This window comes from Chlamydotis macqueenii, chromosome Z, assembly GCF_036417535.1.
Source record: "Chlamydotis macqueenii isolate bChlMac1 chromosome Z, bChlMac1.mat, whole genome shotgun sequence".
Lineage (NCBI taxonomy): Eukaryota > Metazoa > Chordata > Aves > Otidiformes > Otididae > Chlamydotis > Chlamydotis macqueenii.
The window spans coordinates 22,225,185-22,252,604 of NC_141593.1; the positions used below are offsets into that span (position 1 = coordinate 22,225,185).

Genomic DNA, 27,420 nt, shown 5'->3' on the forward strand with positions numbered 1-27,420 from the left:
CTCTAAGGTATCAGCCGCTCCTCTGAGTTCTCTATCATCTGCAAACCTGCTGAGGTCACACTGTGTCCCACTGTCCAGGTCATTAAGGAAGGCATAATGATGATATAACAGTATTGGACCAAATATTGACCCTGGGGTACATAATTATTGACTCACTGCCAGCTGGACATTGTGCTGCTGATCCCAACCCTCTGAGCAGGGCAGTACAGCCAGCTTCCAACGCACCTGACTGCCCACTCATCTAATCTGTACTTCACCAGTTTGTCTATGAGGATGTTATGGGATGCAGTCACAAAAGCCCTGCTAAAGTAAAGATAAACACTATTACCTGCTCTCCCCTCATTCATGGAGCCAGTAATTTCATTGTAGAAGATGGTCAGGCATAATTTTCTCTTCATAAGCTCATGCTCACAACTCTCAATCACCTTGTCCTTAAAATGTTTTAAAACGGCTTCCAAGACTATTTGCTCTGTCACTTTCCAGACACTCCTTCTTACCCATCTGGAATCTAGGGGTGACATTCACCTCCCCCAAACACTACCACCTTTTAAAGACAATTAATGGTGGTCTCATAATGACATTGGCTAGATTCCTCAACAGTCATAGGAACATCTCATGAGGTCCCATGCACTTGCATGTGTACTGTTCATTTAACTCAATTCTCCTCTTGCCAAGTGAGACTTTCTCACTGGTCTCAGGGGCTTAGGATTTCCAGTGGCAAGTTTGACCATTGCCCCAGGAGTAGCTGAATCTGAAGTTAAATTTTACTTTTCGCAAATTGCTTAAAACTATTTGATTTTATATCAAATAGACGTGCTCTGTGGATAACATTATTTTGGAAGCCTTTAAGGCTCAATTTAAAGAAGGCTAATGAACGCTTTCTAATGTTTCTGTCCTTATCTTACCTCATTTGATTTCCATTCCCTACCCATGGAAGAGCAGCAAGTACCACACTGATGTCCACCTCTAACAGACCACCCACTGTCTACTCTAAAGGTGACTTCTTGCAAGGAAAAAGACTTTTCTCCTGATCATTTAAAACAGGTTTTACTGTAACCTCCTTCTGAATTGCCAATATTTTGCTATCGCCACTTGGAATTAACATTTCCCAGTAAATGCTTTTCAAACTTTGTGGAAAGATCAAGAAATACAACCTTAGATGCAAAGTTAAGAGTTGCTTTTTTTTCTAAAGACTTTACCGTTTTACATGTCAGTAACACGGAACTTAAGTTTCATGATCTCTGTAAGGATAATATATTACTGTTGCTTTTTAGCATCTCAAAAGAAAATGGAATGATGCAGTTTTATGGGAAGATTATTGTCTATACACAGCAAAAACTCAGCTGATTAATGAAACAGAGAAGTACGTTGTAAGGGCAAGAAAATGCTACATATTCTGAGATTACCCTGTACTTCTAAAAACCTAAATTTTTGTTTCCACAAAGGAATGCTCATTTGCCCTCATGAACATGCATATTGTTGATGCATGATCATTTGCCTTCACAGTGTCTGAAAACTGTCCTCACCAGGAGACCCCTATGAATTGCAAAGTCCCACTCAGTCTAATTTCTGGAACAGCTTTGAAGGTAGCAGAATTTTGACTACACAATGGCTGCTGATAAACCAGTTCTCTCTGAAACACAGTTTGCACCTGGTTTTACATATTAAGAATAGGAAATGTTAAGTAATAACTTTCCTGTTCCAGAAAAGTGTTAATGCCAATTTTTGATAACTCAGTGCAATGACTGTAAAGCTGTTCTCCCAAGCACCCCGTCAACTCTGGGTAACTCTGCAACTGCAAAGGGCTTTCTGAAATGATGGTCAGAGCTCCAAGACTGGAGCTCAGTCAAAATCTATTGTGTGGATTGTCAGGAGACAGATGTTGAGATCCCCAGCTGGGAGAAGTTGGAAGGATCTGCACTGCAGGCATGGAATGCTTTGGTCTTCGCGAGTTAATCTGACATCATTGCCCATACAAGCAAGGTGAAGGCAAAACAAAAGAATTTATTTAACAAATCTAAGTGCAGCAATACAGTTACTAAAAGGTATAAAAACAGGTGAGTAAAATTGAAAAGAAGCTCCTACATGTATCTCCACTGAGAACACAGCTAAAGTTTTCTCTTGGCCTACAGCAATATGCACACGATGTTAACGCAGGTCGGTTAGCCATTCAGACGGTGTTAGGGCACTCTTGTACATCGATTCCCTTTCTCCATGTTTATTCATTTTATTTAACTTATTTTCTCAATAGCTCTATTTTTTATTGCAGGGGAGGGAGTGGCTCTTAAATACTTTTAAATTTTGAACAGCTTGGCTGAAACAGAGTCATTGTTTGCTTTGACATTTTAATGGCAGCCCGCGTGAACCAAAGCTTTCAGTATCGTGTTTTGGGTGGGGTGGTTTTTTTGCTATTATTCTGAAATCCAAATTAATTTATTTATTGGTATTATCTTCCAAGCTATTTTTGTCCTGTGGCAGGGACTGGCAAGTAGAAAATTTAAACAGTGTTTTGCTTCTGTTTTGTTTTTGGGAAGCCAACCAGTAGCTCAGAATTTCATTTGTACTACCACAGGCTCACCTGAAGGAGTGTATCCCAGTCAGTTCTGACTTCACAGAACTTTTCTACTTGCGAATTTTAGAGCTCATTGTTCTGGTACCCTCCACTGAGAGATGCAAGGAGAAAGGACAAAAATGTTCAAAGCAGTAATAGCTTCTACACCTCTGCTAACCATCCTGGGATGAGATGTACTAGTCAAAACACAGGAAATCTTAATGTAATGTTCCTATAGACAGAATAATCATACCAGAGTTTAACTTTGCACAACATATAACAAAAGATCTTGAATTCTCCAGTTAAACTTAGGCTAATTAAAAGCTACCAGGATGGATGAAAGAAATGATTTAACTTTGATCTTAAATCTTATACTTATGGAATATGGATTCCATTTTGGAAAGGAATATGAGCGCACTGATTATCATTTTGAAATAAGTACTACCTGAAACATATGCATAGGCATTTTAAAATAAAATAAATCTCTGGCAATTGCTTGGAATCACTTAAAATTCTGTAACATATCAAGCATCAATAAAGGAAGCTGTCCTGGTTTTGGCAGGGATGGAGTTAATTTTTCCTCTCAGTAGCTGGTATGTTTTGGATTTCGTGTGTGAAGAATGTTCATAAACACCCTGATGATACCAGTTGTTGTGAATGAGACCAAGGACACCGTTCTGCTTTCCAAGTCTCGCCAATTTGCAGATGCAGGAAGCTGGGAGAAAGACAGACAGCATAATTGATCCAAACTGGCCAAAGAGAGTATTCCATGCCATAAACATCATGCTCAGTATATAAGTGGGAGCAGGCGAGGGTGGGTATCTGCCTTCCTGGCATCCATCCTTCCTGCTTGTTTTTGCTGGCATCATTCCCCCTACCTTGCTGGCTCCCTTTTGCTCCTTTGCTTGCTGCTCGGTTTTGTTTCCGTGATCGCTGCTCGGGACGGGCTGTATCGGTCATTGGGACATCGGGTGATGAGAAAACACATATTGTTCACTTTGTATATTTTTAATATCCTTATATTCTGTTATTATTGTAGTTTTCCCTTTTATTTTAGTAAATTGTCTTCATCTCAACCCACGAGTTCTCCTTCCTTCCCAATTCTCTCCCCCATCCCCCTGGGGAGGGGGAGAGTGAGCGAGAAACTGTGTGGTGATTTGGGCTAAACCATCACAGAAGCACCACCCAGACTTATCTATGGAGTTTCCGTAACAACTGACCTACTTGCTCAGGGAAGTATCACAAATTTGCAATCTTTTTCAGCCCAATAGCTTCAAGAACATTCCAGCTCCTTCTCAGTTCAGGTTTGGGGTACAGGAAGTCTTAAAAGCTAAAATATTCATGTCTGAAACCTTGGATCTTTCAGTTGCAAGATGTATATTTTTTTACCACCTAAGAAAGACTACACTTAGGCCCTTCATAGTGATTACCTACATCAGTCTCATTTTCTCCAGTCAATTTAATTTTTAAAGAGAACTTGAACTGTAACTCCAGGTAACATCAATTTAATTGGGATAGATTCCCAGTCAAGTTACAACCAAACCATTAACAACTTGCTCCCTTACAATCCCCTCCTGTTTAAACGTAGTTGGGGTGTTTGCAAGGGTTTATTCCCTAGGGTAATTAAACTGCCTCTTATTGAAGTTGGCTACCAAAAGAGCATTTAACTGGGAAATCCATTTTTTTTCTTCCCTTTCTCGTGGGTGTATTTCAATCTGCTGGCAGAGCATTCAGTGGATTTCACGCGAAATCACTCTGTGGACCCCAAGCTGACCCATTACAGGCGGGGTGCTGGTCCTAGATCCTGTGGTACTCCGGCTTTCAGCCGCGAACGCTTTCGCTCCATCGCAGCAGCAGGAAGCCAGCTCGCCACGCACTCGGGCCTCCTTCCTGGAAGGGCGCAGGCCCAGCCACCCCGCCCCCAAGCGCCACGGAGCGGCCTCACGGCGTCGCCTCCCCGGCCGGGCCCGGGTGCGCCGCCCCCGCCTCCGCCGCTACGCGGGAGCCGGGGCTGCTCCTTCCCGCGTGCGCCCGCTAGCGCCTGCGGCCCGGGCCGGCGGGCGCCGGCGCGGAGGAAGGCCGGGGCGGGGGGCGGGGGGGCGGGGGAGGGGAGCGCCCGCCCGCCCAGAAGCTCCTCCAGGGAGCAGTCGAGAGCGCCCGCGCGCGCGGTAGGACGCTCTGGCAAGCGCCGCGCGCTCCTCTCTGTGGTCAGGTCCGCCTTCCCGGCTGCGTGCGGCACCGCCGCGAGCCGAGCGGTGGTGCGGGCTCCGCCATGATGAACAGCGGCGGGATCGGGGTGCCGCTGGGCTTCCCCTTGGGCCCCACGTCCGTCATCCAGGTCACGAACCTGTCCTCGGCAGTGACCAGCGAGCAGATGCGGACTCTCTTCGGCTTCCTGGGAGATATCGAGGAGCTGCGCCTCTATCCCCCCGAGTAAGTGGGGCCTGCGCCGGCCTCCGGAGCGACAGAGACTCGGGCGGAGGAAGAGGCCTAGAGGGGCCGGGAAGGTGGAGGGAACAGGCAGCGCAGAAGGCCCTACGCGCCATCTTACGTGTGGGCACCAGGGCCTCCCGCGCGGCGGGCGGGTCACGTGCCCCCACGCCTTTGTATGGCAGGAGCGGTAGGGGAGAGGCGCTTTACCCGCACTTAAGATGGCGGCGCCGGCCCGGCGGAGGGGAGTAGCCGCGGCATCTCCGGAGCTGCGGGTTTTGTGTTTTCGCGGCGGTCGGCACTAAGTGGCAGCCAAATGCCTGGCCAGAAGGGTGCTTCCAGGCTACCCTGCAGCGCTCCCTTGGCGCAGATCCCTTCCCCCGTTTTTCCTGAAAACCGCCTTCTTGTGGCCGCCCTTTCTCTTCGCTTGGGCTGAGTGGAGGCGGGTCGGGCGAGAGAGCCCCAGGCCCGGCCTTGCCGGACTGGCTGCCAGGCCGCCCTGTCTGGGCGGTGCGTGCCGCCGGCTGAATCAGCTCTTCTTCGGGAGGGTGTCTTTTTTTAATTTTTTTTTTTCCTTTTGTTTTAAGAGGCCTGTTAGCTGTTCACGGGGGGACAGGACCTGCCCAGTCTTGTGCTCGGAAATGCCGTTGATAAGACCTGTGCAGTAACTGAAAGTTAATAACGGACTTCACACGTTTCTCTGAATTGTAGCTATTCTCATTATGTCATCTGCATGCGAGGGATGCACTCAGATGGGAGATACTGAGGTCTGGAAAATAACAATATTGTTTCTCCCAAGCAGATGATGATCAACAGAAAAGGAGAGAAAAATAAATATTTTTTTTTGGCTGGTGATCTATTATACTAAGAAGCCAAGGACAGACAAGTCTTTTAAAACCATTAATCTGTTCTTATGAAAATTAAATAGGAATAGCAGAAAGAGGAAGGAGTCATTCACATCCAGAGACTTTAATTTTATTACAAAGATGACGTTCAGATGGTCAAAATTTCAATTTTTAAAGCTAAATAGCAAAAAAAGTTGGTATTTGTCCATTTATGTATGTTACTACATTACATCTGAGTAGGTTTGAAACAGGACCGTTTAGAAAAATGTTACTTAATATGTATATAAATTATACATAATAGGCATCCATTCATGTAAAGATATGCTTAAAACAACCTTGCTGGGTTTTAAACACTCTTTAATAGATTTATGGTGATTTTTCTATAGTTTTCTAGGATTTCTAGGAGAGGAGCACCACTCCTATGAGGACAGGCTGAGAGCTGGGGCTGTTCAGTCTGGAGAAGAGAAGGCTCCAGGGAGACCTTATAGCAGCCTTGCAGTACCTGAAGTGGGGTTATAGGGAAAACGGGGGGAAACTCTTCAGCAGGCTTCACTGGCACTGAAAGCAATATTTCTTTTAATTGAAAAAACATTAACATGATTAACATAATCTTTCAGTGTGTCAGAGATACTTGTTACTGGTGGCTGTTGTTTGTATTTACTTTTTTTTCTTCCAAGAAAATTTCACATTTGGTTTGATTGTGCAGCTATATGTGTTCTGCTGTCTGGAAGGCTTTCCATTTAAATTTTAATTTAGAATTGAAAGCATCTATTTGTGGCCCTTGAGAACTCAGTAAACAAGTGTAAGTTATGTGAAGGTGGAAAAAGGGTGAGGTATTTTTTTTTTTAATCCACTCGTTTAACTCTGAATTTCTATTATTATCATATCTTAAAGAGACAAGCAGAGTTTATCTTTTATCGTGCTGCATCTGTCTGCTGTGTCGATTTAACCTTGTTGGTCACTGGTTTTGCACAAGAAACTTGGACTTCCTGAGGCTTTTGTAACCCTTTCCGTGTAAGACTTGTCTGTTGAAGAGTGGCATAGGTGGCTTTCAGTGCTCGAAGACTCCTTTTATTCCACTTCATTGCCAGGCATTTTGATCATCGCTTCTTCCCTGTCCCATAAACAGCTTTAACCTTGAGAAGAGGGATATTCAGAGACCCTTTGAGAATTTGCTTTTTTCTTCCAACCAACTTTATATGAAGGATAGTAAGAAATGAAAGTAAAGGATGATTGTAAAATCTTTTCAGAAAATGTGTTATATGTTATTTCTTAATTTACTTGTATGTGTAGTATTTTCCCTTTTGCTTACATCTTGAGAAAAGCAGGGTGACTGAAGTGCAGGTTTCTAATTTTACCAATTGAGTTCTGGTTTCTTTCTGAAGCTGAAGATTTAAATATTGTAAAGAAGAGTTATAACTGCATATGAAAATTACTTGGTAAATTATGGTTAGATAGTATGAAAAAGTCAGCAAGAACAGAAAATAATATTACAACCGCAACCTGTGTGAGAGAATTAGTTTATGGAGTAAAAGTTGTTACTATACCGGGGCCTTCATGTGAATTTGCCACTTTTTTGTAGAGGAGAGTGGCTTTAGTGGGGCTTCACCACCAGCTGCAGTGATATGTTGTCACAAAGTCTAAGGAAAAACTCCTGAAGTTTTGAATACCTGTGTATGGTCCTGATCTGATTAGAGGGCTGAATTGCTGTGTTGGGAGTGCAGAATTCCTGTCACTGTTTAACAAGAGCTCCTTAGTTTGCCATTTGCAAACTTTCAGTGCTTACTGAGTTTTCTCAAGTGAGAGTACAGAGAGGCCGTTAGGGAGGTAGGACGGAGGCCTCCTGCAAGCCCACATGTGCAAAAGGTCTCTGAGAAACCACACTTGCCTGATGATGCCGACATTTGAATATCCAAGACCATGAGAGGGTATATTGTGTTCCTCACTGTGTAGAACATTCCCTGAAACTTTTCTCTTTGTGTGTTGCTTTTAACAGCCTACGCTGTTACATTGAAATTATATACTTACATTTAAATTTGCTGTTACATTTAAAGTACATACTTACATTTAAATTTACAAAATGTATTGTTCAATAAATTATTGGTTTCGTACCTTTCTGTTTGTTGGCTGCTTAAGTAGACTTTCGTGAGAAGAAGAAGTATGTCTTTTTTTTCTCACAGTTCTGAACAAGACCCAAGACGGGTTTTTATAGATCAGTTTCAGTTTGCAGTACAGCTGAAGTCTGAAGCTGGTTTGCAGGATGTGACAGGTCTTTTGCCTTGGCTATGTACTCCAGTATGCCAACCGCTCACACAGATTAGAGTTTTTTTCAGCTTACTAGAAGACCAGTGATGTCTGTAGTCAGATTCTTAGTCCCAGTCAAGCTGTTGTTTTACGCTTTTCACCCAGTTGAAGTCTGTGTTTCAGAGAAGCCTTCAAAATTACATTTGTAGCGATAAGCCTTCAAATGCAGCCGTAAGAGGATTTTTGAACAGTTAAATACTGAAAAACTTTATTGAGCAACAATTGGATTTTTGCAGAATGAGTTGTTTGGAAGCGGGGAGACACAAACTGTTTCCATTAGGTATTGAAAGTTCTGCTGTGTAATATTGTTTGCTTCTGAGTGGCCTTGGAGGCTAGAACACAGAAATGTTTCTTAGACATTGTTATATCCTGCAGTGACTGCAGTAAAGATGAGGCCTTTGACATAAAACACAGCCTTATTTAAATGTGATCTGCACAGTTATTCCACATCATCTTATTTTGATAAGTTATTGATTTATATTGTCTCTTCTACCACCATCACCACTCTGAAAAAAATCCAGACTGTTAGAGGAATATTTTGTAACCTTTATTTGATTTTTCACTATAGTTCTCCGAATCGGTCTCTCTTATGAAATGGTTGGTTGGTTGGTTGTTACGCTGTTGGGATAATGTTACTGTCTGCTTACAAAGGAAAACAAAAACGGCAGAAACATCTGAATAGATATTTATTTCCTTTAATTTATTTCCCTTTTAAGTTGTTGTAGTTTAGCCTCACTCAGGACCAAGCTACACAGTCTCTCACTCACTCCCCCCACCCTCCAGTGGGACAGGGAGGAGAACTGGTAAAGAAGAAAAGGCAAAACTCGTGGGTTGAGGTGGAAGAAAAATTAAGAGAATAACAGAAGAAAACAAAACAGAGATAGAAAACAATTACAGTACAATAGCTCATCCAGTACAGAGCAAATCCTGATGCTTGGTTTTCTCCCCGAGTAGCCAGAGGCTCCTTTCAGCACCCTCCTCGCTTATGTACTGATCATGACATCACACTGGATGGAGTAGCCCTTTGGCTAATTTGGGTAAACTATCCCAGCTGTGTCCCCCAGCCATAGGGGCCACCAGTTCCAGTTCGTCTCTCAGCTCTGGTGAAAGTTAACTCTATCCTATCCAGAACCAGGACATAAGTTTTCTTGCTTTCCTAAAGAAACTAGGTTATAGTAGCTTTGAATCAGGTAGATAGGAGTGGTTTTCACATCAGTGCTTTGTAACCGCAAGAGGAATACCATGGCTACGTCAATTCAGCCTCAGAAAACATTAGCAGAAAAAAAAAAGGAGCAAAAGGAATTAGAATAAGACTTTTGTATTTTAAGAAAGACTTCTTAAGAAGCCTGTTGGGGACATTTAGGAGGCCCACTTCATAAAAGGAGAGGACTTAATCACTGTGAAGTCTTTCAGAATTTTAGATCTTTTGGATCGTAATCATCTCCTTTGATGTAGATGCAGCATTGATGTGTTTTCAGCAGAGGTGGTCTCCTCTTGGAGCCTAATTTGCAGCGGTATTCCGATGTTAGTGTTTTTTAACATACTTTCCACATAGGTTTTATGATTGAAATCGAGGAAATATGGAAGGGGGAATATTGTAAAAAATACAGAGCTGGCTGAATAGGTGTTGCAACTTATGAGGGTTATGTCTGGGGCCTGGAACTGTCTGGAACACATTTATGTTCTTGAGTTAGCAATGTGAAAAAAAAAAAAAAAAAAGGAAAAAACCAGGAGATGTTAGAAGTCTTCACCACAGAATCTTTAGTGGAGGCTTCAGCCATGTGGGTTGTAACACTGGCATCTCTATTTAAAAACAAACAAACCCCAAACAACAACAACAAAAAGCCCCAAACACTACCTCCTGCCACCTCTCTTACCACCCCGCACCCCTCCAAGACCTCTTTCCATCCTCCCCCTGGTAAACAAAACCACCCTGTGGTCATTAAAAAAAAATCTTTGTGGTAAGCAAAGTCTGTCTCTTCAGAGTAAGTAAGATTAAAAGTTGTATGCACGCATTTCTGCTGAGTACTGAGAACGTAATAGCTTATAGTCACCTCTGATGTTGGAAACTATTCTGAACCAAGACCTCACAGGTTGGTCAGAAGGCATTCTATAAAATTTTTTCCGTCCTAAAGGTGGAAACTTGAAACTTGAAAACATTGGCTATTGCAACAAAGCAAATGGGCAGAAGAAATGTAGTCATCTTGCACTGTCTTCCTAAACTGTGTAAGGTTGACTTTCACATTTGTATCTCCCACTCCCTGTTTATTTTTGCCTCCTCAGTGTATCTGTTTTCACAGAATTTTCAATCATAAGTGTTTCTGAATGCTGTTCTGAAGTTGTCCAGCTCTAGATACTTCTGAGCTTTTATTTAAAGACTAAAGTCTAACTAATTCCATACAGCTTTGGGAGTACCTGCTTGGAATTTGAGGGATTGCAACTTGAGTTAGGCTAAGCTTGGACTGCTTCTCATACTTCCAGAAAGTTGACAAGTGTTTCTGTTTCAGTTAAGGGAGGGTCAGGATGAAACAGTTTATGCAGCATTACTTTCCATCAGTTACTGTTATGCTAGAATGCAGATGATCTTTTCAAATGAACATCACTGATATTCCAGCAATATCCTATTGCATTCTCTCTTTGAATATTTCACAAATACTTCCTTCGTATGAAGAAATAAACTGCTTGTATCAAAGTTTCAAACTTTGCCTAAGGAATACATTTTTTAAGGCAAACTTCTTTGACTTTGATCAAGATTACAATGTTTACGTGTTGTGCTTTCTGATGTCACTATTACTATACTTTATAATAGAAAAGCAAATGACACACTATTTTCCTTCTTCTAGCCAAATTGTGAATTCATCCTACCTCCTCCAGTGTTATCCTTTGCTACACTATGCCAAACTGAGGCAGATGATGAAAAGGATTTTTGTACATTTGTGAACTAAGACCTAACACTTGAAAGGACTCAAGAACTGCTTTTATCTTTATAAGAATTGATGAAGCTGCTTTCATGAAGACCTGAGAAAGAGTATCGGTTATTATGGGCTAATATCTGAAGGACTCACTGAAAAATGACTTGAGTGTCGTAGTTCAGCCCCGCTTGGGGCCAGACTGTGCCATCTCTCTCTCACTTCCCCCACCCTCCAAGGGAACAGGGAGAGATAATATAAGAAAAGGGCTCGAGGTTTGAGATAAGGACAGGGAGAGAACCTTAAAGTTACCATTATGGGCAAAACAGACTCGACTTGGGGAAAACTGTGTGTTTGTTTCTAAAACCAAATCAGGATAATGAGAAAGAGAACAAGATAACTTCCGCCCATCCCTCCCTCTTCCTGGGCTTAAGTTATCTCTACCTCCTTCCTCACCCCGAGCAGCACAGAGGGGAAGAGGGAATGGGGGTTATGGTCAGTTCATCACATGTCACTTTACACTGCTCCTTCCTCCTCAGGGGAAGAACTCCTCACATTCCTCCCCTGCTCCAGCGTGGGGTGCCTCCCATGGGCTACAGTCCTTCTTGAACTGCTCCAGTGTGGGTCGTCAGAACGGCTTCCCCAGCGTGGGCCCTCCATGGGCCACAGCCTCCTTCAGGCCTCCACCTGCCCCAGCGTGGGGTCCTCCCCGGGCTGCAGGTGGATCTGTGCTCCTCCGTGGGCCTCCATGGGCTGCAGGGGCACAGCCGGCCTCACCATGGGCTGCACCACGGGCTGCAGGGAAATTCTGGCCGGGAGCAGCATTACTGCTCCCCCTCCTTCTTCACTGACCTTGGCATCTGCAGCCGTTCCTCTCACAAAAAATTCTTCACAACCGGCTCAGGCAAATGCCTCTCAGGTTCTCTTCACGTCTCATCTCTTCACTTCTTACAGCCAAGTCAGGCCCAGTCAGCCGCCTGGCGAGAGGCCAGAGGGTGAGGGCCACAAGACCCACAAGGCTTGTGCCTCCCCGTCTCTGCCCCCTCTTCAACTTCCTCACATCTTCTCTTCTTTTTTTTTTTTTTTTTTTTTTTTTCCTGTTTTCCCTTTCTCAAATACATGATCACTGAGGCGTTATCAGGGAATATTCTGCTACCAATCGGCTCGGCCTTGGCCAGCAGGGGGTCCACCCTAGGCCCGGCTGAGTCCACTGGAGAAAGTGGAAACAACTTCTAGGAGCTTCTTGCAGAAGCTGCCACTGTAGCCCCTGTTCACTAAGTAAAACCAAGACGCTGGGCTTGTTGTTTGGCTTTCCTAAAAAGGATTATTTGCAAGAAAAAAGATAAACTATTTACTTGACAAATATGTTGAGTAAATATGCTACTTTACATTAGCAATTTGGAATGTACTGGTCAGTGTTATTTAGGAAGATTACAAAAGAAAATTAGCCTTGTTAATTTGGGATTTTGGTTTCCATAGGTTTCCGTTAAACAGGAGGAGGTGCTATGCTATGTTTTCAGTGAGGTAGTAAGTAGGCAAATTAGTAAATGTCTATACTCCTCCTTTTTGGCTAACTTTTCCAGGAAGTCTAAAACCTATATTTTTATTAAGGAGTAACAGTTAAAAATGCATGTATGCTATTACTTAATGTGACTGACTAATTGTTTTTTTCCTTTTATCTTCCAGCAACGCACCTCTTGCTTTTTCCTCCAAAGTATGTTATATTAAGTTTCGTGAAGCATCGAGTGTTGGTGTGGCCCAGCATCTAACTAACACGGTTTTTATTGACAGAGCTTTGATAGTTGTGCCCTGCGCAGAAGGTTGGTATTCTAGACATTCTTCTGTAATATTGGTCTTTGTTGTGTCTGCTAATTGTCTTAAGCTTTCCATGTAAGGAGGTAGTGCTCTGTTGTTATTTTGTTTTATTTTATTGCTTTTTGAAAAAAGTCTTTAAACAAAAGTGAAAATTGAATGAAGAAACCCAGTTATATAGATGTAATTGAAATTCATCATTAGGAAAAATAAGATAGTTGATTTAAATTAGGATAATTCAGTTTTCCATAGTTATTACATATTTTGAGGGCAAAGAAGGTAAAATATTCCTTTCAATATGGTTTGTGTTGGCAAGCTTATTCTCACACAGAGTTCTCACTGAAGTCAATGGAGCACTGAAAAGGTTAAGCAATTTCTGGGCACATTGCAGTGCACCAATATCATTGCAGTTTGGATCTTTACGTAGCACGTTTGGTATGGTGGGGTTTTGTGGGTTTGGTTTTTTTTTTTAAGATACTGATTATTTTTCCTTTTTTTTTAGACTGAATCTCGTTTTTATCTTGTAGACATGTGATGTATGCATTTGGCCATTTTGGATTAATCTGTTCTAAAATACTTAGCATTGATGGTGATAATCACTGTTTGAATATAAATGTTTACTTGCTAGTTTAAGAAAATAAATTCAATTTTCCTTTCTTGTTCCTGTGGAAAATATTACTTTGTGTACCATGAAAGGCTTTATTGTGTCTAGTAGTACTCCTTTTTGGTTTTAGATATCTCTTTAAAAATGCAATGATTTGTACAGAATGCTTAAAGCATAAAATATTTTTAAAATTCTTAATAAAATAAAATGCTTGGTGAATACTAAATTTACAGGTGGTCCTTTAACTGACTTTGAGGCCGTACTTTTACAGATGTGTTGAATACAAGGTGGTTTGTATTGTTAGTGTAATATCCCAGATCTGAATACAGTTATATGAAGCATGACCCTATGGTAGGCATATTGCTAGAGTTAGGCAGAGCCCCATTGACTTCAGTGGGATCGTTGTGGAACTGAGCACCTGCCCATTTGGTTCTGGACTTTTTGCCTCTTTTGAGTGGAAACAGTGCAGCTGGTGGAGTGAACCTAACTTCACTTTGCGCATGGTAGCTGTTTTGCCATGAATAACAATATTTAGAATGGTTGAACCATGAACTGCAGCAAGTTCAGAAATATCTCTTATTAACATAACTTTTAAAACTGCAAGAGTCAGGTTTTGGTTCAAAAATATTGTTGACTTCTTTGAGTTTGTTAACAATTGTCCCAGAGTACCATTTTTTGGCATGTTTGCCACATCATGATCTGGATAGTATGAGATTAGTGCTGCTGTAATAATGGTCTGGGATGTTCCTAGCAAATTCTGACAAGTCTCCAAAATTTCATAGACTCTTAAGTACTTTCACTAAAGTCTATATTGACCTACAATGTACTGCCTATTTTTGTAACCTTCTTAGTAGGACCATACGGCACATGTACTTGTCTTTGTGAAGCCTAGATTTTTAGTTGCTTTATGCCTTGTTTTGGAGGCTTTTTGGTTTTATTTTTTGAACTTGTTCTTAAACTACAAAGAGGATATTGCTGTATCCACTTGGAGCTCTGTAGAGGCTAATGGGACCAGAGTCCTTATTATTGAAAAATTGCCCTTAAGTAATTGACTGCAAGTTATTGAGGATCTTAGTTTTAAGTTTCGTCAGAAAGACACTAGTTCACTACTGCGAGAGATTTAAGCTTGCTGCTTAGTGAATGAACAACACTCCCTGGTGTTTTTCTTGTGATGAGATCACTGCCTGACATGGTATGGCTGCAGGCAGGTAAAGCTGCATTTTCCTGTGTCTCTTGATGGCAGACAATGAATGGAAGGTGAATAAAATAACAGTTCTTACACATCTTGTTCCAGCCCCATTTGTAGCTGACTCACTAGGCATTTCTGAGAAAATGTATTACAGAAAAATTGTCACTGTTCAAAATCATTCTGGACCCCACAGAGATTTGTGCATAATTGGGTGAACAAGTGATTGGGTTGTGAGGTCGAATTTTTTAAAATGTCTCAGTGCTGTTTTCATGTGACTTTCTAACAGAATTACTAATTCTAATTTATAAAGAGGTGAATTTATATAGATTTAACTTTTGGAGGAGTTTATTGTGTAGAGTAAGCATGGCTTTGGAGATCACAGCACAAGATTTTTTATTAACTATGTATCATATGATGCACTGTTAATGGAGTTAGTGGAGTGTATGATGGGCTTTAAAAGTAGTGGTGGCTGTATTCTACCAGGAGTTGAAATTATATCTTTGGCCAACAGTGCCAGTAATAAAGCATTTCATGTGCCAGATTGAACATAGATGAGAGGTAAAATAAAACTCTGAAAACTCAGTTTTAGAAACCAGAGTATAATCTGAAACCTGGAGTGTATTTAAACAGTGGTAAATCAAGGGCATATGAGGAGGGAATCACTACACAATGCAAACAATGTTGATTTTGTGACATTTATTGCACAACTTAACAAAAATATATTGTAGATGAAGTAACATTATTAAGCTGTCAAAATATGACTTTTGTGCTTGTATCAGTAGGTTTTTCTTTAAACGTTATACTTTGAGAATGCAAAGGTTGAAAAACAAAGATGCCACCCTAATCTTTCTAAATTTTATGTCCACATTATCTGGTAGATGGATTTTGACTATTAATTTGGTTTTGTATGTTTTCTCTGTGTGATATTTGTGCATTATTAGATGACTAGACTGGCCAAGGCAGACCTGTTACACTTGCCTGAGTTAGGCATTGTTTGCCATGCCACTAAACCTGCCGCCAAGTGAAACCTTCATGGGGGAAATGAGATCGAAGTCTGGCCTGCTGAAGATGGACGCCCTGTCTCTGTTTTTATTTTATTTTGCTTTCTTTCCTTTGTTTCTTTTATTTTTATTTTTATTTTATTTTGTCCCTTTTTTGTTTTGTTCTGTTAAATCTCTTTCCCTTGTACTTGTGAACTGGTACTTCAGTTCTGTAAAGATGGTGTTTTGTAAAGGGTTCACAGTGTTTCATTTTGAAGTTGACCTGAAGCTACTTATGAATGGTGGACGGTATACACAGAATTCGGAATATGATTAATTTTTACGCTGTGAATTGCAGATAAATTTGATTTGGAATACGTTTAAGTATCTAAATTCAACAGATGACCACATTGTGTCAGAAGACAGGAATAGTGACAAATACATCAGTTTTAAGATACGTTCTTTCATCTATTATGCTTTATGAGTTTATCTTGGAAAAGGACAGTTGAAACTCTTACTTCTGGAGAAATGAACTTCACAAAGTAAAGTAATGATCTTTCTCTGCTATTTTTCCTCTTCTCAGCAGAGTAGTTTTATTTTAGGTTGCATGGTCTGTTTAAAAGAAAGCTTACTATTTATGTCTAATATGAGGGTTTAAAATAATTATTTATGAAATTGAACTTTCATGAATATTGAATGTCATGAAATACTTGTTTGCTTCTGATGAAACCTTGCTCCAGTGAGGTCAGTGGCAGTAATATTTCATCCTTTTGGTTTTGTAATTTAAAAAAAAAAAACTGTTTACCACTCATAAGTACAAATGCAGCCTGAAGTTTTGGTTGGAATGTGTTATGTGAGGCATATTGTCTTTTAACACTGTTATTTGTGGGAAGATTGAGTCAGTTGTGTGTGTGTGTGTGTGTGTATGTGTATATTGCACTTTGATATGCTCCAATGGTGGTTATTTCAAGAAGAATTTAAAAGAAAAAGAACAAAAAAGAAAAACAGTGTCTTTTTGGTCATCTCACAATCTCAGAAGCCCTGGCACTTCATGCTGGAGTGATTGAGAAGGTTCTCATCCCTAAATGATATTCTTACTTCTTGTGAAGTGGAAGACCTGAAACAGAAGTGGTGGACCTGGTGGTGTGTCTAATCCTCAGGCATTGCTCTTCCCAGCCAGCTGCATTGGGATTAGTTGGTTTCCCTCTCCTTATGCACCAGGCTGTGCACTGCAGCTGGGAAGAGCTTTGCTTTGTAATCTGTGTTGGTTTTAGCTGTGGTGGTTGACATAATTGCTAGTCTCTTTACTTACTGCTGCTAAATCCAATAAGAATCATGAATTGGATCACACAGAAATTATTTTATTTGTAAGTGTGCATTTTCTGTTGATTTAAAATAGCAGGAAAATAACAATTCCTTTAATTATGTTTAGCGTAGATGTGAACTGGAAACTTTCAAACAAGCAAACTGCAGAAGCAGTTTTAGGGGGTAGGATTAACCATGTAGTTTCAGTACAAAGAGTCGGAAATTAATTTCTTCTGGGCACTTGGAAAGGAATAAAAATACTGTAATTAGTACTTGCTTAACACTGATAATTCTGTTCAGCATTTAGCAGAATGAATTCTGGTACAGACTAGGTCGACTAGGGCTCTTTAAGCACTTTGATAATAGAAAAAATAACAACCAGAACTCTTATTTAGGACCACTGTACATTTCCTAAGAAGCATAAAGTGTCTCTAGGCAATGCAGAGCTCATCTACCTCTGCTTCCAGATTCCTTTGCAAAGTGACGATTTGATAAATAAATTATGATAGAATCTGTAATTTGTAAGAAATGAGAGCTTCTAAGAAATCTTTCTAAGGATGTGGTATAGATCTGGCATATTCATTTTGTCTGTTTCCCTCATTAGAAAATAAATATCTTTGCCTCATTTTCATTCAGCTTTTAAATACCATGAGTTTAAAAAACAAAACAGTTATTCTTAAGCTGAAGTATCCTAATTGTTTTGTCAAAACCCCCGTTTTGTTGTATCTTTGTGGGCTTCTGTTTCCTTTAAAATTCATGGATATAAAACTCCAAAACTTAAAGCCTCTAATTTGTGAGGTTATTTGACCTTGCATATTAATTTGTTTTTCAAAACTGTCTAAAGAATAGGGAAGTAAATTTGCAAGATATTTCAGGTTTTCTTTTTTTCCCCCCACAACAGTTTTTCTGTAGAATTGTTAAAAAGTTTGACCAGGTCTTAAAAAATGGAGAAAGATCTTTTGAAAAGACAGTCTCTTTGAATATACAAGCAAATTTTCAGGGTTTTGTCTGTAGAGATAGACCCTTTCTCATTCTTGAATAAAATAAATTACTCTTTGTGGCATGGAACTGACCAGCTAGATTTGGAATTTAAAATAAAGCATTACCTTGTTGAAGGACCAAAGTATTCTGGAAATAATGCTGCTAACTTTACTGTTTAGATATGCATGTTATTAGTTCTTTGAAGTGCTGTAACAGTGTACTTAACAAAAAGCGTTCAGTGGATTCTTTGAGCAACATTTGAGCAAATAGTAATTTAAATTATTTCAGTAAGATGACCCATATACTTAAAGTTTAGGCTTGCATTTAAGTACCTTTCTAAACTTGAGTCATTGTCTGTTTAGTTATGTGCCTAACTCTGTTCATATTTAAAAGGGCTAGATGCCTAAGCATGTCTTAAGTTTATCTAGTGAAGTGTATCTTGAATTTACCATATGGAAGTGCATACTTAAATTAGGCATATATTTATGTATGTTACTGAGCAAGGGGTTCTAAAGTAGAGTTCAGACACACCACTTTAGGAGCCATTTCTGCTGTTGGATTTACTTGAGCCATGTCTGTTGATCCAGTAGAAACCTGCATGAGTGTCCAGTTAATAGCAAGATGCTGGCTGTTCATGATAAGATCTTGTTCATTAGTCTTTTGAAAACACTTAGGTATTTCAATTTTCAGAAGAACTAGTACATAATTCTGTGCCTAATTTGCATGCACAGCTGCTGGAACTGTGTATTTGAAAGCCTGTTACTTAGCTACATGTTAGGCAGGACGTGCAGCAAAGTACCTGATACTCATGAGCAGTCAGGCAGATCAGGTACATCTTTTATTGCATGCTTGACTTCAAAATGAGATCTGTAAAGAACACTGAACATTGTGATGATGACTCAGATTCATGCATGTTTTTTTAAAAAGCCCTGGAAGTCATTATTGCACAGTTAATTATTAAGTGCTAATAATTTTCTTATTTTTCTCCTTTAAATAGCAAAATCAAGTGGTTTGTTATATGTTAAGGAGCAAGGTGCCTCAAAATTTAACACAAATAAAACAATGTAAATAGGAAGCATGAGAAAAAAATGGGTACTCTTATTTTGTCTTTTCTGTTCCACCCATGCTACATATAAATTAAGTTTCATTTAGATTTGTTTTGTCCTTTGGTCATATCCAGCTGTAACCCAGTCTTTGCTGCAGATCTGTGGAACATGTTTGCAACACTTTTTTCTTCTTTTTATTTTTTTTTTTAAGTAGTATGTTTCCTGTGGGATCTATTTGAACTCATATAGCTAAAACTGCACAGTATGTTGAAACTTACCTCAAATTTTGCTTTTTTATAAGAATAATTATATATTCATTTTAAAATCCTGAAGTTAGGAGTTTTGTAGTTAAAACATATACAGTTTGAACTTAAGCAGTAAAAGCCACTGGCACAATGTTTATATATACCTTGAGTTATAAAACAATGTTTAAATAAAAGCATTTACTTTATTAAAATGCATGGGATAATACCAAAGGGCTCAGTTGGATAGGATATATACAGTTATGCAGTAATTTCAAATATTTCATAGGTACCTAGTATAATTAGAATTTCTTTCTGTAGGTTTTCAGTTTAGTGTTGAACATTTGTACTAGTTTAAAACTCTTTGCATTTCACATCTAGTATGTACATTTAGCAGTAATCCTAGTTGTTTATAACTATTAAATATTTTGATTTTTGGAAATCTTTTGGTGTTCATTTAGCAGTCTCATTGTGATTAATGTTGAATGAAACCTGCATTTAATTCGGATTAGATACTGCTTAAACTTTTAGTATGACAGAGGGAATATAATCTGGTTGAAATAGTAGGAAATATGTATTTTGGGAAAATATAGCTTAATTAGCTGATCTGTTCTTATTTTCTTCAATCTCAGTAAGTTTAAAGCTGATTTATGATAGTTTCAGATAAACTGATGTGACCTAGAATGTGCAACAGAACAAATCTGAATTTTTTCTGTCCTCCCTTCCTTTGCCTCCAGCTTCACTTGTAGTATGTATTGTGTGGAGTCACAGTAGTTTAGTAGTTTTTATTTTGTTCTTATTTATTTTTACATCCAAAGTAGGTAGCACCAGAGGAATAAAAAAAAAAAAAGCACAAATCTCGGTTAGCACATACTTTGTTTTTTTTTTTCTTTTACTGATTTGGTTATTTGCCATTTCTGGGGATTAAACTTTAAAAAATGTTCTTCTTTTCTGTATCTGATGTTCTGTGTGCTATTAGTGATGCAGCCAACACGAACGGTTGTCATGTGTAAAACAACTTTCGATCATCGCGAAAACACCGCCCTGGGAAAGCGTCCATGCTTGATATCGTTTGGTTCATGAACATTAAGTTTCCAGTACAGGTGACCCATAGCTCAAAGTGTTAAATAATTGTATACATTATTCAGTTTTTAAAATAATAATCCATTAATGAGATTGCTAGTCTTTGAAGTTTTGCTCACTTTTGTTTTTCCTAGTAGAGCAGGGTAAAAGGAAAAACTTAAGTTCTTATTTGTTTCTTTGTAAGGATCTGGTAGATAGATCATTGTTATTTATTACAATTTTAAATGCAAGGGTAATTGTAAAATCATAGAAAGAGTAACATCTGTGTAGTGTTCCAACTCTGTGTAATGCTTTCATTTGCTTCTTCAGGTAAAATCCCAGATGAAGCCAAAGCCCTTTCTCTATTGGCGCCTGCTCCTACTATGACAAGCCTGATGCCTGGTGCAGGGTTGCTTCCTATACCTACACCAACTCCTCTGACAACAGTAAGTAAAATTCAGTCACTGTTTGATTTCTGGTTTCATCTCTACTCACTAGCGTTTTCTGTGTTCAGAGAACAAGAACTATCTGATCCACAGCTGTTGTCCTCTTGTAGATCAGTGAGGGTTTAGCAGTGGTGCTTCTTTTGAGGGTACATCACAAGATGTCCATGCACTACCTTTCCTGGGGTTTTCTTTCAGATTATTATTTTGCAAAATAGTGCATAAATACTGATTTTTTTTTTTTTGTAGGGAAAGAGCTTAGACTTAATATTCTTTGCATTTCAACTGTAATTAATCTTCCTTTATGTGATGTGTTTATCCGAAAGGTACCTCTGATGGACTGCTGTCTATTACTGAATGAATTGGCTCTGGACACTTCAAATTTCCTTCTTCCCTTGCTGGGCAAGGGCTCAGCAGTTCCTCATCTACTCCTAATACTTGTTGTGGCCAAAAAATAAGAATATTAGCAGTGTTTGAAGACATCTTATGCAATTTGATTGAGTGTTAGTATTAGAAATTCAAGCTTATATGTTTTTTGATTGATTTACTGTGTCCCTGGCCAGACGTCTTCGATAGATATTGACTGATAGCCCACGGAAAATCTTAACTATAGAAAATTATTTATGGGTAGATTTTTATCCTTTAAAAAAAGTACTCAGCTGGGACCTTAAAGTATTGCCTATATCAATTAGATTTATATTTACAGACATGTGAAAGGCAGGCAAGTATCTCTCACCAGTGCTTGGTTGCCAAGCGTGTTTTGGTTTGGTGTTTTCCAGCTTGGTGTTTCACTTGGCACTTTGGGAGCTATACCAGCAGCAGCATTGGACCCTAACATTACGGCACTGGGAGAAATACCGCAACCACCAATTATGGGGAATGTGGATCCATCCAAAATTGATGAAATTAGGAGAACAGTCTATGTTGGAAACTTGAATTCCCAGGTAACTTTTTTTTTTGTGTAACGGAAATACTAATGAAAGGTGTAGAATTGTAAGTTATGAATTCTTATCTTACACTGTAAAGAGTTTTTGTTAGTCAATGACAACGGGAATTTAAACAAAAAAAAAAATTACTCTTTTTGGTTATTAGTGATAATTTGAATTTTGAGTGCTGCTGTGCCAGTTGAATTAGTCCAGACTCTGGACTGCATTCTGGCAGGATACCAGAGAAATCACACTGTAGCTGGATTCAAGAAACATACTTATGTATGTGTCTTGAGTCGCTAGGTTGTGTTAGTTGAGCAATGCCTCAGAAGTCGTGAGGTTCTGGTGGCTGTCCTCCACAACACTGTGCAATTGCTTAAGATGGAATAATGTGTCCTACTGGAAGTAGTGAAATTAGCATAAATACCTTTGAGTTTCTATAAGGGGAAAGTTAGGTCTTTTAGAACCTGTTTTTTCAGTAATTGATAGAATTAATTGAAAATAATTTGCTTTTGACTGATGGCAATATATTTTATTTTTGGGATTTTAGAGTGCCAAAGTAGCTACTGGAGTGTAAAAGTACTACTGATCATGATAAAATAAAACAAGCTGGAAGCTAGTAGAAAAATGGATAAAACTAAGTCTTGTAATAATGGGGTTTTTTTTAGTTGATGAGAATTCTCTGTCAATAGCTTGGACATAGTTGTATATGGAAATTCCTTAACGGTTATTTCAATGAGTTACGTGAAAAGTGTAAACTCCTGTGCAAATGCTTTTTTAACCTAGATGTAGGACATCTGGGCTTATGGTTGCACTATTTTAAATTGTAGAATACTTTTTGGATTAGTGGAAGAAAATATCCCTGTCTTTCTTCAAGTGTAGTATTACCAAATTCATGTCACCTATGTAATAATGGTGAGATATCTTTTGAAAATCTGTAGCTTGTAGATTACCTGATATGTTGGATAAGTGGTTTTCATGATGTGTTTTACTTCAGCTGAACTCTTCGACTCTTTCTAGACTACAACAGCAGATCAGCTGCTTGAATTCTTTAAGCAAGTTGGAGAAGTCAAATTTGTGCGAATGGCAGGGGATGAGACGCAACCAACCCGATTTGCTTTTGTGGAATTTGCAGACCAAAATTCTGTACCTCGAGCTCTTGCCTTTAATGGAGTTATGTTTGGAGACAGGCCACTGAAGTAAGAAGTTAATAATCCATCTGACTATTGAATGAGAGATTTCTTTGTATCGTTAAACATTCATGACTCTGATGTGCAGGAAACTGCTGTGATGAATAGTTTTTCAATTTAAGGACCTATTATTGGCAAACTGAAATGTTTTTATAAACTCCAATTTCAAGGTTGAGCATAACTTTCTCTGAGATTAATATGGATGGTATTGAATGAAATGTATTCACATTTAATCTTGAGGTAGTGGAAGCTGTATCAGTGAAAGAATCTGCAAAGTCCATAGTACTAGTTAACCTTTCTGTATGATGTGTGTGTCATTAGTAGGCCTTAGCATAAAGATTTGCTCTGAAGTAGAGAAATAGATTCCTGGACTGCTACTAGAAGATATTTTAACACGGAAACATTGTGCTGCATTTATTTAAAAGCTTTAAGATTTGAATGCAATAAAAGGTCTTTCAAATTCTTAGAACAGATGAGTGTTAGGACAAACCTGTAGTTTTGCTGAACTTTGAAGTTTTTAGTTGTACATGGAAGTTGAGGTGTTTTCCTTTCTTCGCTGTTTTTCGTTTTCCCTTTCCATGTGTTTGGGAGTTAAAGATTTTATTTTTTGCTAATTTAGAATAAATCACTCCAATAATGCAATAGTGAAGCCTCCTGAAATGACACCACAAGCTGCTGCCAAGGAACTGGAAGAAGTAATGAAGAGAGTAAGGGAAGCCCAGTCTTTCATATCTGCTGCTATTGAGCCAGGTAGGTGTATTGTCTTCATTACCTAACAGACACATTCTGTGTATATCTTGGCACACGCTTTTAACAGCTTTTTCAAACACAGAAGAGGGTACTCAAAGGTGGACAGTATGTGTTGGAAAAAAAAGAAAATAATAAAAATTATGTCCATGCAACAAAGCAGTGCAATGAAGCTGACTTTTTGTTTCGTGATGTCTTATTTTCAGGTACATGCTCACTGAATGTTTTCAAAAATACAAAGTTAATACTAAATTAATACTTAATGTTGGTGCTTTTAAAGTTCAGAGTACTTATAAGCTTTTAAAAGAAAATGCTTTATATTTTATTTTGTTCTCCTCTAGCACCCATTAGTGCCATAGTTTCGTGATCAGAGGGAGCTAGCATGGTTTTGAAAGCAGTAATAATATGCTTTCCTGATCTGCAGCAGGTTAATTGTGTCCCTGTGCTATGTGCTTTTTCATTGTAGCTCAAGACTGTGTGCATCCTCGTAGCAAATGGGATCAGAGGATGAATCTGGGATAAAGTATAACATATTATAAAGAACTTTTTTTTTGTCCAGATTGGTTCACTGATCCCTGTTAACACTGAGGTGCCAGGTCAAGGAGGAAGGTATTGGTGGTTTAATTGGTTAGACAGACATTTCAGTGCTGATTTATGATGACTTAAACTGATGCAAAACCACAGCATAAAAAAATGCTCAACTTATTAAACTTGCAGTTGAGATTCTCCTTTTTATTTACATTAGCGAGATTTTGTCATTCTTTTCAGTAATCAACCCAGGCATTTTCTTATGTAGGTTAGATAGTGTGGAGTCTTGAGGGTTTTTTGGGTGGGAGTGGGTTTTCAGTCGTTTTTTAGAACTGGAAGAAAAATAGCTCTAACATTTCCTCAATGTTAAGCAGCAGAATAACGATCTTTCAGAATCTGAACCAAAGTCTGGTGAGGTCACTGTTATGTTTCTGTTGACTTCCTGGCTTTTAGATCAAACTTCTCACCCTGTTCTCTCCATCCCTTCCTCCTGCAAAGTGGTGTTTGAGAAATAAAACCTCAGTATTTGTACAGTGGTTGAAATATCAAAAAGTATAGAAGGTACCAATTATTACATTTTATGCTTGTTTTCAAAATTATGTCCTCTTAATTTACTCTATTCTTCTCAGGTTATTTAAAAGAAAAAAAAGTAATTATATTAAATAATAGACCAAGAGGAGAACATGTTGTGATCTTGTTGTGGCAGCAACATAAATCCCATTCCTAATAGAGCTAGCTGTTTATAATTATCTGGTTTATGTGTACTGCTGCAGGATGGCTGCACTCAACGAGTATATGCAATGACTTTCTTGGATGTTTCTGAAGGATATTTGCAAAGAAGGAAGATGTGCAAAGAGTAGGCCCCTTGCACTATATGTGGTACATTCCACTTGTGCCAGATTGTTAACTGGGATCTTTTAATGTTCTGAGCTTACACTGCAAAGTGGTTTTTTCCTCTCAGAGTCTGGAAAGAGCAGTGAAAGAAAAGGCGGTCGATCTCGTTCCCATTCTCGTTCAGAATCCAGATCTAGCTCAAAATCCCGATCTAGAAGGAAAAGATCACACTCCAAGCACAGGTAGGTATGGTTTTTATTTTGGACTAAGAGATCATACTGAAGTTTTTTAAGTGGTGGTGATTTCTTACTGAGTTATAGGACAAGTATCCCTGTAGAGGAGGTTGCTAACTTACACTGAGCAGATCAGAGTAACCAGGAACTTTGTTTCTGAACAGATTCTTAATACCTCTAAATACTAAATGTTTTCAGGATTACTTTCTGTTAAAACACACTAGAAGGCACTTTTTTTGGACATACAGCATAACCATTGCTATGGGTTCCTGGTACATTTTGTGCCAGGTAGCATGATATCATTTAGTGACCTTTTTTTTTAAAAAGTAGTAGTTAGCTGTGTTCTGTGAATCAAACATGTAGTTTACTGTTAACACCCTGAGCAGATAGGCTGTCTGGTTTTGCTAGTAGAAAGTTCCTGATGTCCTAAACTCCTGAACGTGGAGTTAACAAATACAGTATTTTTATTTACTGTACTGTAAATGTAAAGCTATGATTTTTAAAAGCAGAAGAAAAAGGCTTTAGGGACAGTTTTTCATGCTTCAGATTTTGTCTGCTTTGCTACATTTGTTCAGTTCTGAAACACTTTGGAATATAAGAGGAGATAAAATTGCTAAATCACCCTTAAAGGGTACCCGTTTAAGATATTTCCAAGAGTGAGACAGTCATGCTATGTGAGTCTTCCAAATGCTTCCTGAAATAATTCAGATCTTTCAGTGTCGGGAATGTCTTCTGAGCATTTACATAATCAATCTAAAGATACTTGGCTACACAAAATATCAAAAAGGAAATTCAGAATGTATTTGATAGCTTACATTTTAAAAATGTAAGTGTAAAATGGTCAGTGTTTTCAGTGTTGCAGCAACAGCTCTGTCGCATCCTTCCATGCATCATCTTTTAACAAGACAACGCGAATTCCTTTAGATACAGAAAAGCTGGCCAGAGGGAGTTACTGTCAATTGTACTACCGAACAGATATGATATAAGTGCAGGCTTTGGTTTTGGAATAGCGAGACACCACAGTAGATGTTATCTAATTACATAAAAATATTAGATACCTTTTTAATGTGAGAAGAATCATTTGGTCAGTTCCCTATTGCTTATTTCTCTGCTGTTTCTCTAACTCAGGACATAACTGGAAAACAATCCCTTTTTGGATAACATGGCATTAGTCTCAGTATTATTTATATTGACACAAGCCAAACTGATTTTTTTTGAAGATAAGCTTGCATTTTTTTTCATTGTGGAAAACCTGTGCTTTAAACAACTGCTGATGGTTATTTTTGTGTGTGTGTATATATATGTATTTACATGATTTACTGCTGCTACTGTCAGTTTTGAAAACATGCTGAAAGAAGGCCAGTCTGATCTATTGAGGCAACTAAGAATAAGAATGAACTCTCCTTATCACTTCCCTGTTTTTTATAAAACACTTACATTGTTTTCATCTCTATGATACAAAATTTATTAAAGGTCTTATTTTTATTTGATTTTCATTAATCTGCCCTGTATTTAGTTTCTATTTCTGTACTGATAAGTGGAGCAAAGCTATAGGTGAAAAATGATTGCGTCTCCTCCCTTCTTGGTATATATTACTCTGTATGTCTTGGGCTGCAGAAAAAAGGTGAAGCTGGTATTTTTTTATCTCCCTGTTCTTCAGGATTTATTGAGTAATATAAATCACCTTTATGTCTTTGGTAAGTTAAACTTCATGGTTCCTTAACCTCTCAGGCAAAGTATCCAATGATGTGGTTTTTTTAAATTTAATGTTCAAATTCAGCTTTTTATTTTTGCTTTCCCAGGGAGTTTGATCTTCCGAAAATAGGGTGTATTTTGGGAAAAAAGAATATAGTGATTTTTAAAAGTCTTATTTTCTTCATCAAATCTGCAACTCTACTGTATATGTTTATCAGAAGACTTTAATTGGATTTTTACCAGAGTATCTGCACATTATTTGCATTCCTTATTTATCATGTAGTAAATGCTCATTCCTTTCCTTGAGAATTCTTGTAAATTAAATCCATGCTAACAAATCCTTTCAGTTGAAAAAGTAACTTGACTAAATGCTGAACCACTGATAGTGGGAGGTTTTTTGTTTTAGTTGATTTTTTTAAAGTTCATTTAAATTGTAAGGCTGGAGAACAAAGCAAAAAGAGACCAGTTAAAGCTGTCTCTTTTCAGTAACTGAGATTGCAGTAAGTGACTTGGACTGGAAAAGAAACAAAACGTGACTAAGTATTTTACAAGGTGCTAAAACTT

The 27,420-nt window shown here is 38.7% G+C and overlaps 1 protein-coding gene across 3 annotated transcripts in view; it reads left to right on the forward strand.

The window, feature by feature from the left end:
- Positions 1-4,712: 4,712 nt before the first annotated feature.
- SREK1 (splicing regulatory glutamic acid and lysine rich protein 1) overlaps positions 4,713-27,420 on the forward strand; it is a 33,617-nt gene continuing 10,909 nt past the window's right edge. The window contains exons 1-8 of one of the 3 annotated variants that reach the window (XM_086771158.1): positions 12,752-12,859; positions 15,586-16,695; positions 20,178-20,301; positions 20,591-20,706; positions 21,483-21,647; positions 22,650-22,828; positions 23,439-23,569; positions 25,056-25,170. In XM_086771158.1, the coding sequence (XP_086627284.1) occupies positions 20,644-20,706; positions 21,483-21,647; positions 22,650-22,828; positions 23,439-23,569; positions 25,056-25,170 (653 nt within the window). In that variant the 5' untranslated portion in view covers positions 12,752-12,859; positions 15,586-16,695; positions 20,178-20,301; positions 20,591-20,643. Of the gene's footprint in view, positions 4,985-12,725; positions 12,860-15,585; positions 16,696-20,177; positions 20,302-20,590; positions 20,707-21,482; positions 21,648-22,649; positions 22,829-23,438; positions 23,570-25,055; positions 25,171-27,420 lie in introns of those variants that run through there. The other 2 variants (XM_086771157.1, XM_086771159.1) reach the window with 2 other exon arrangements.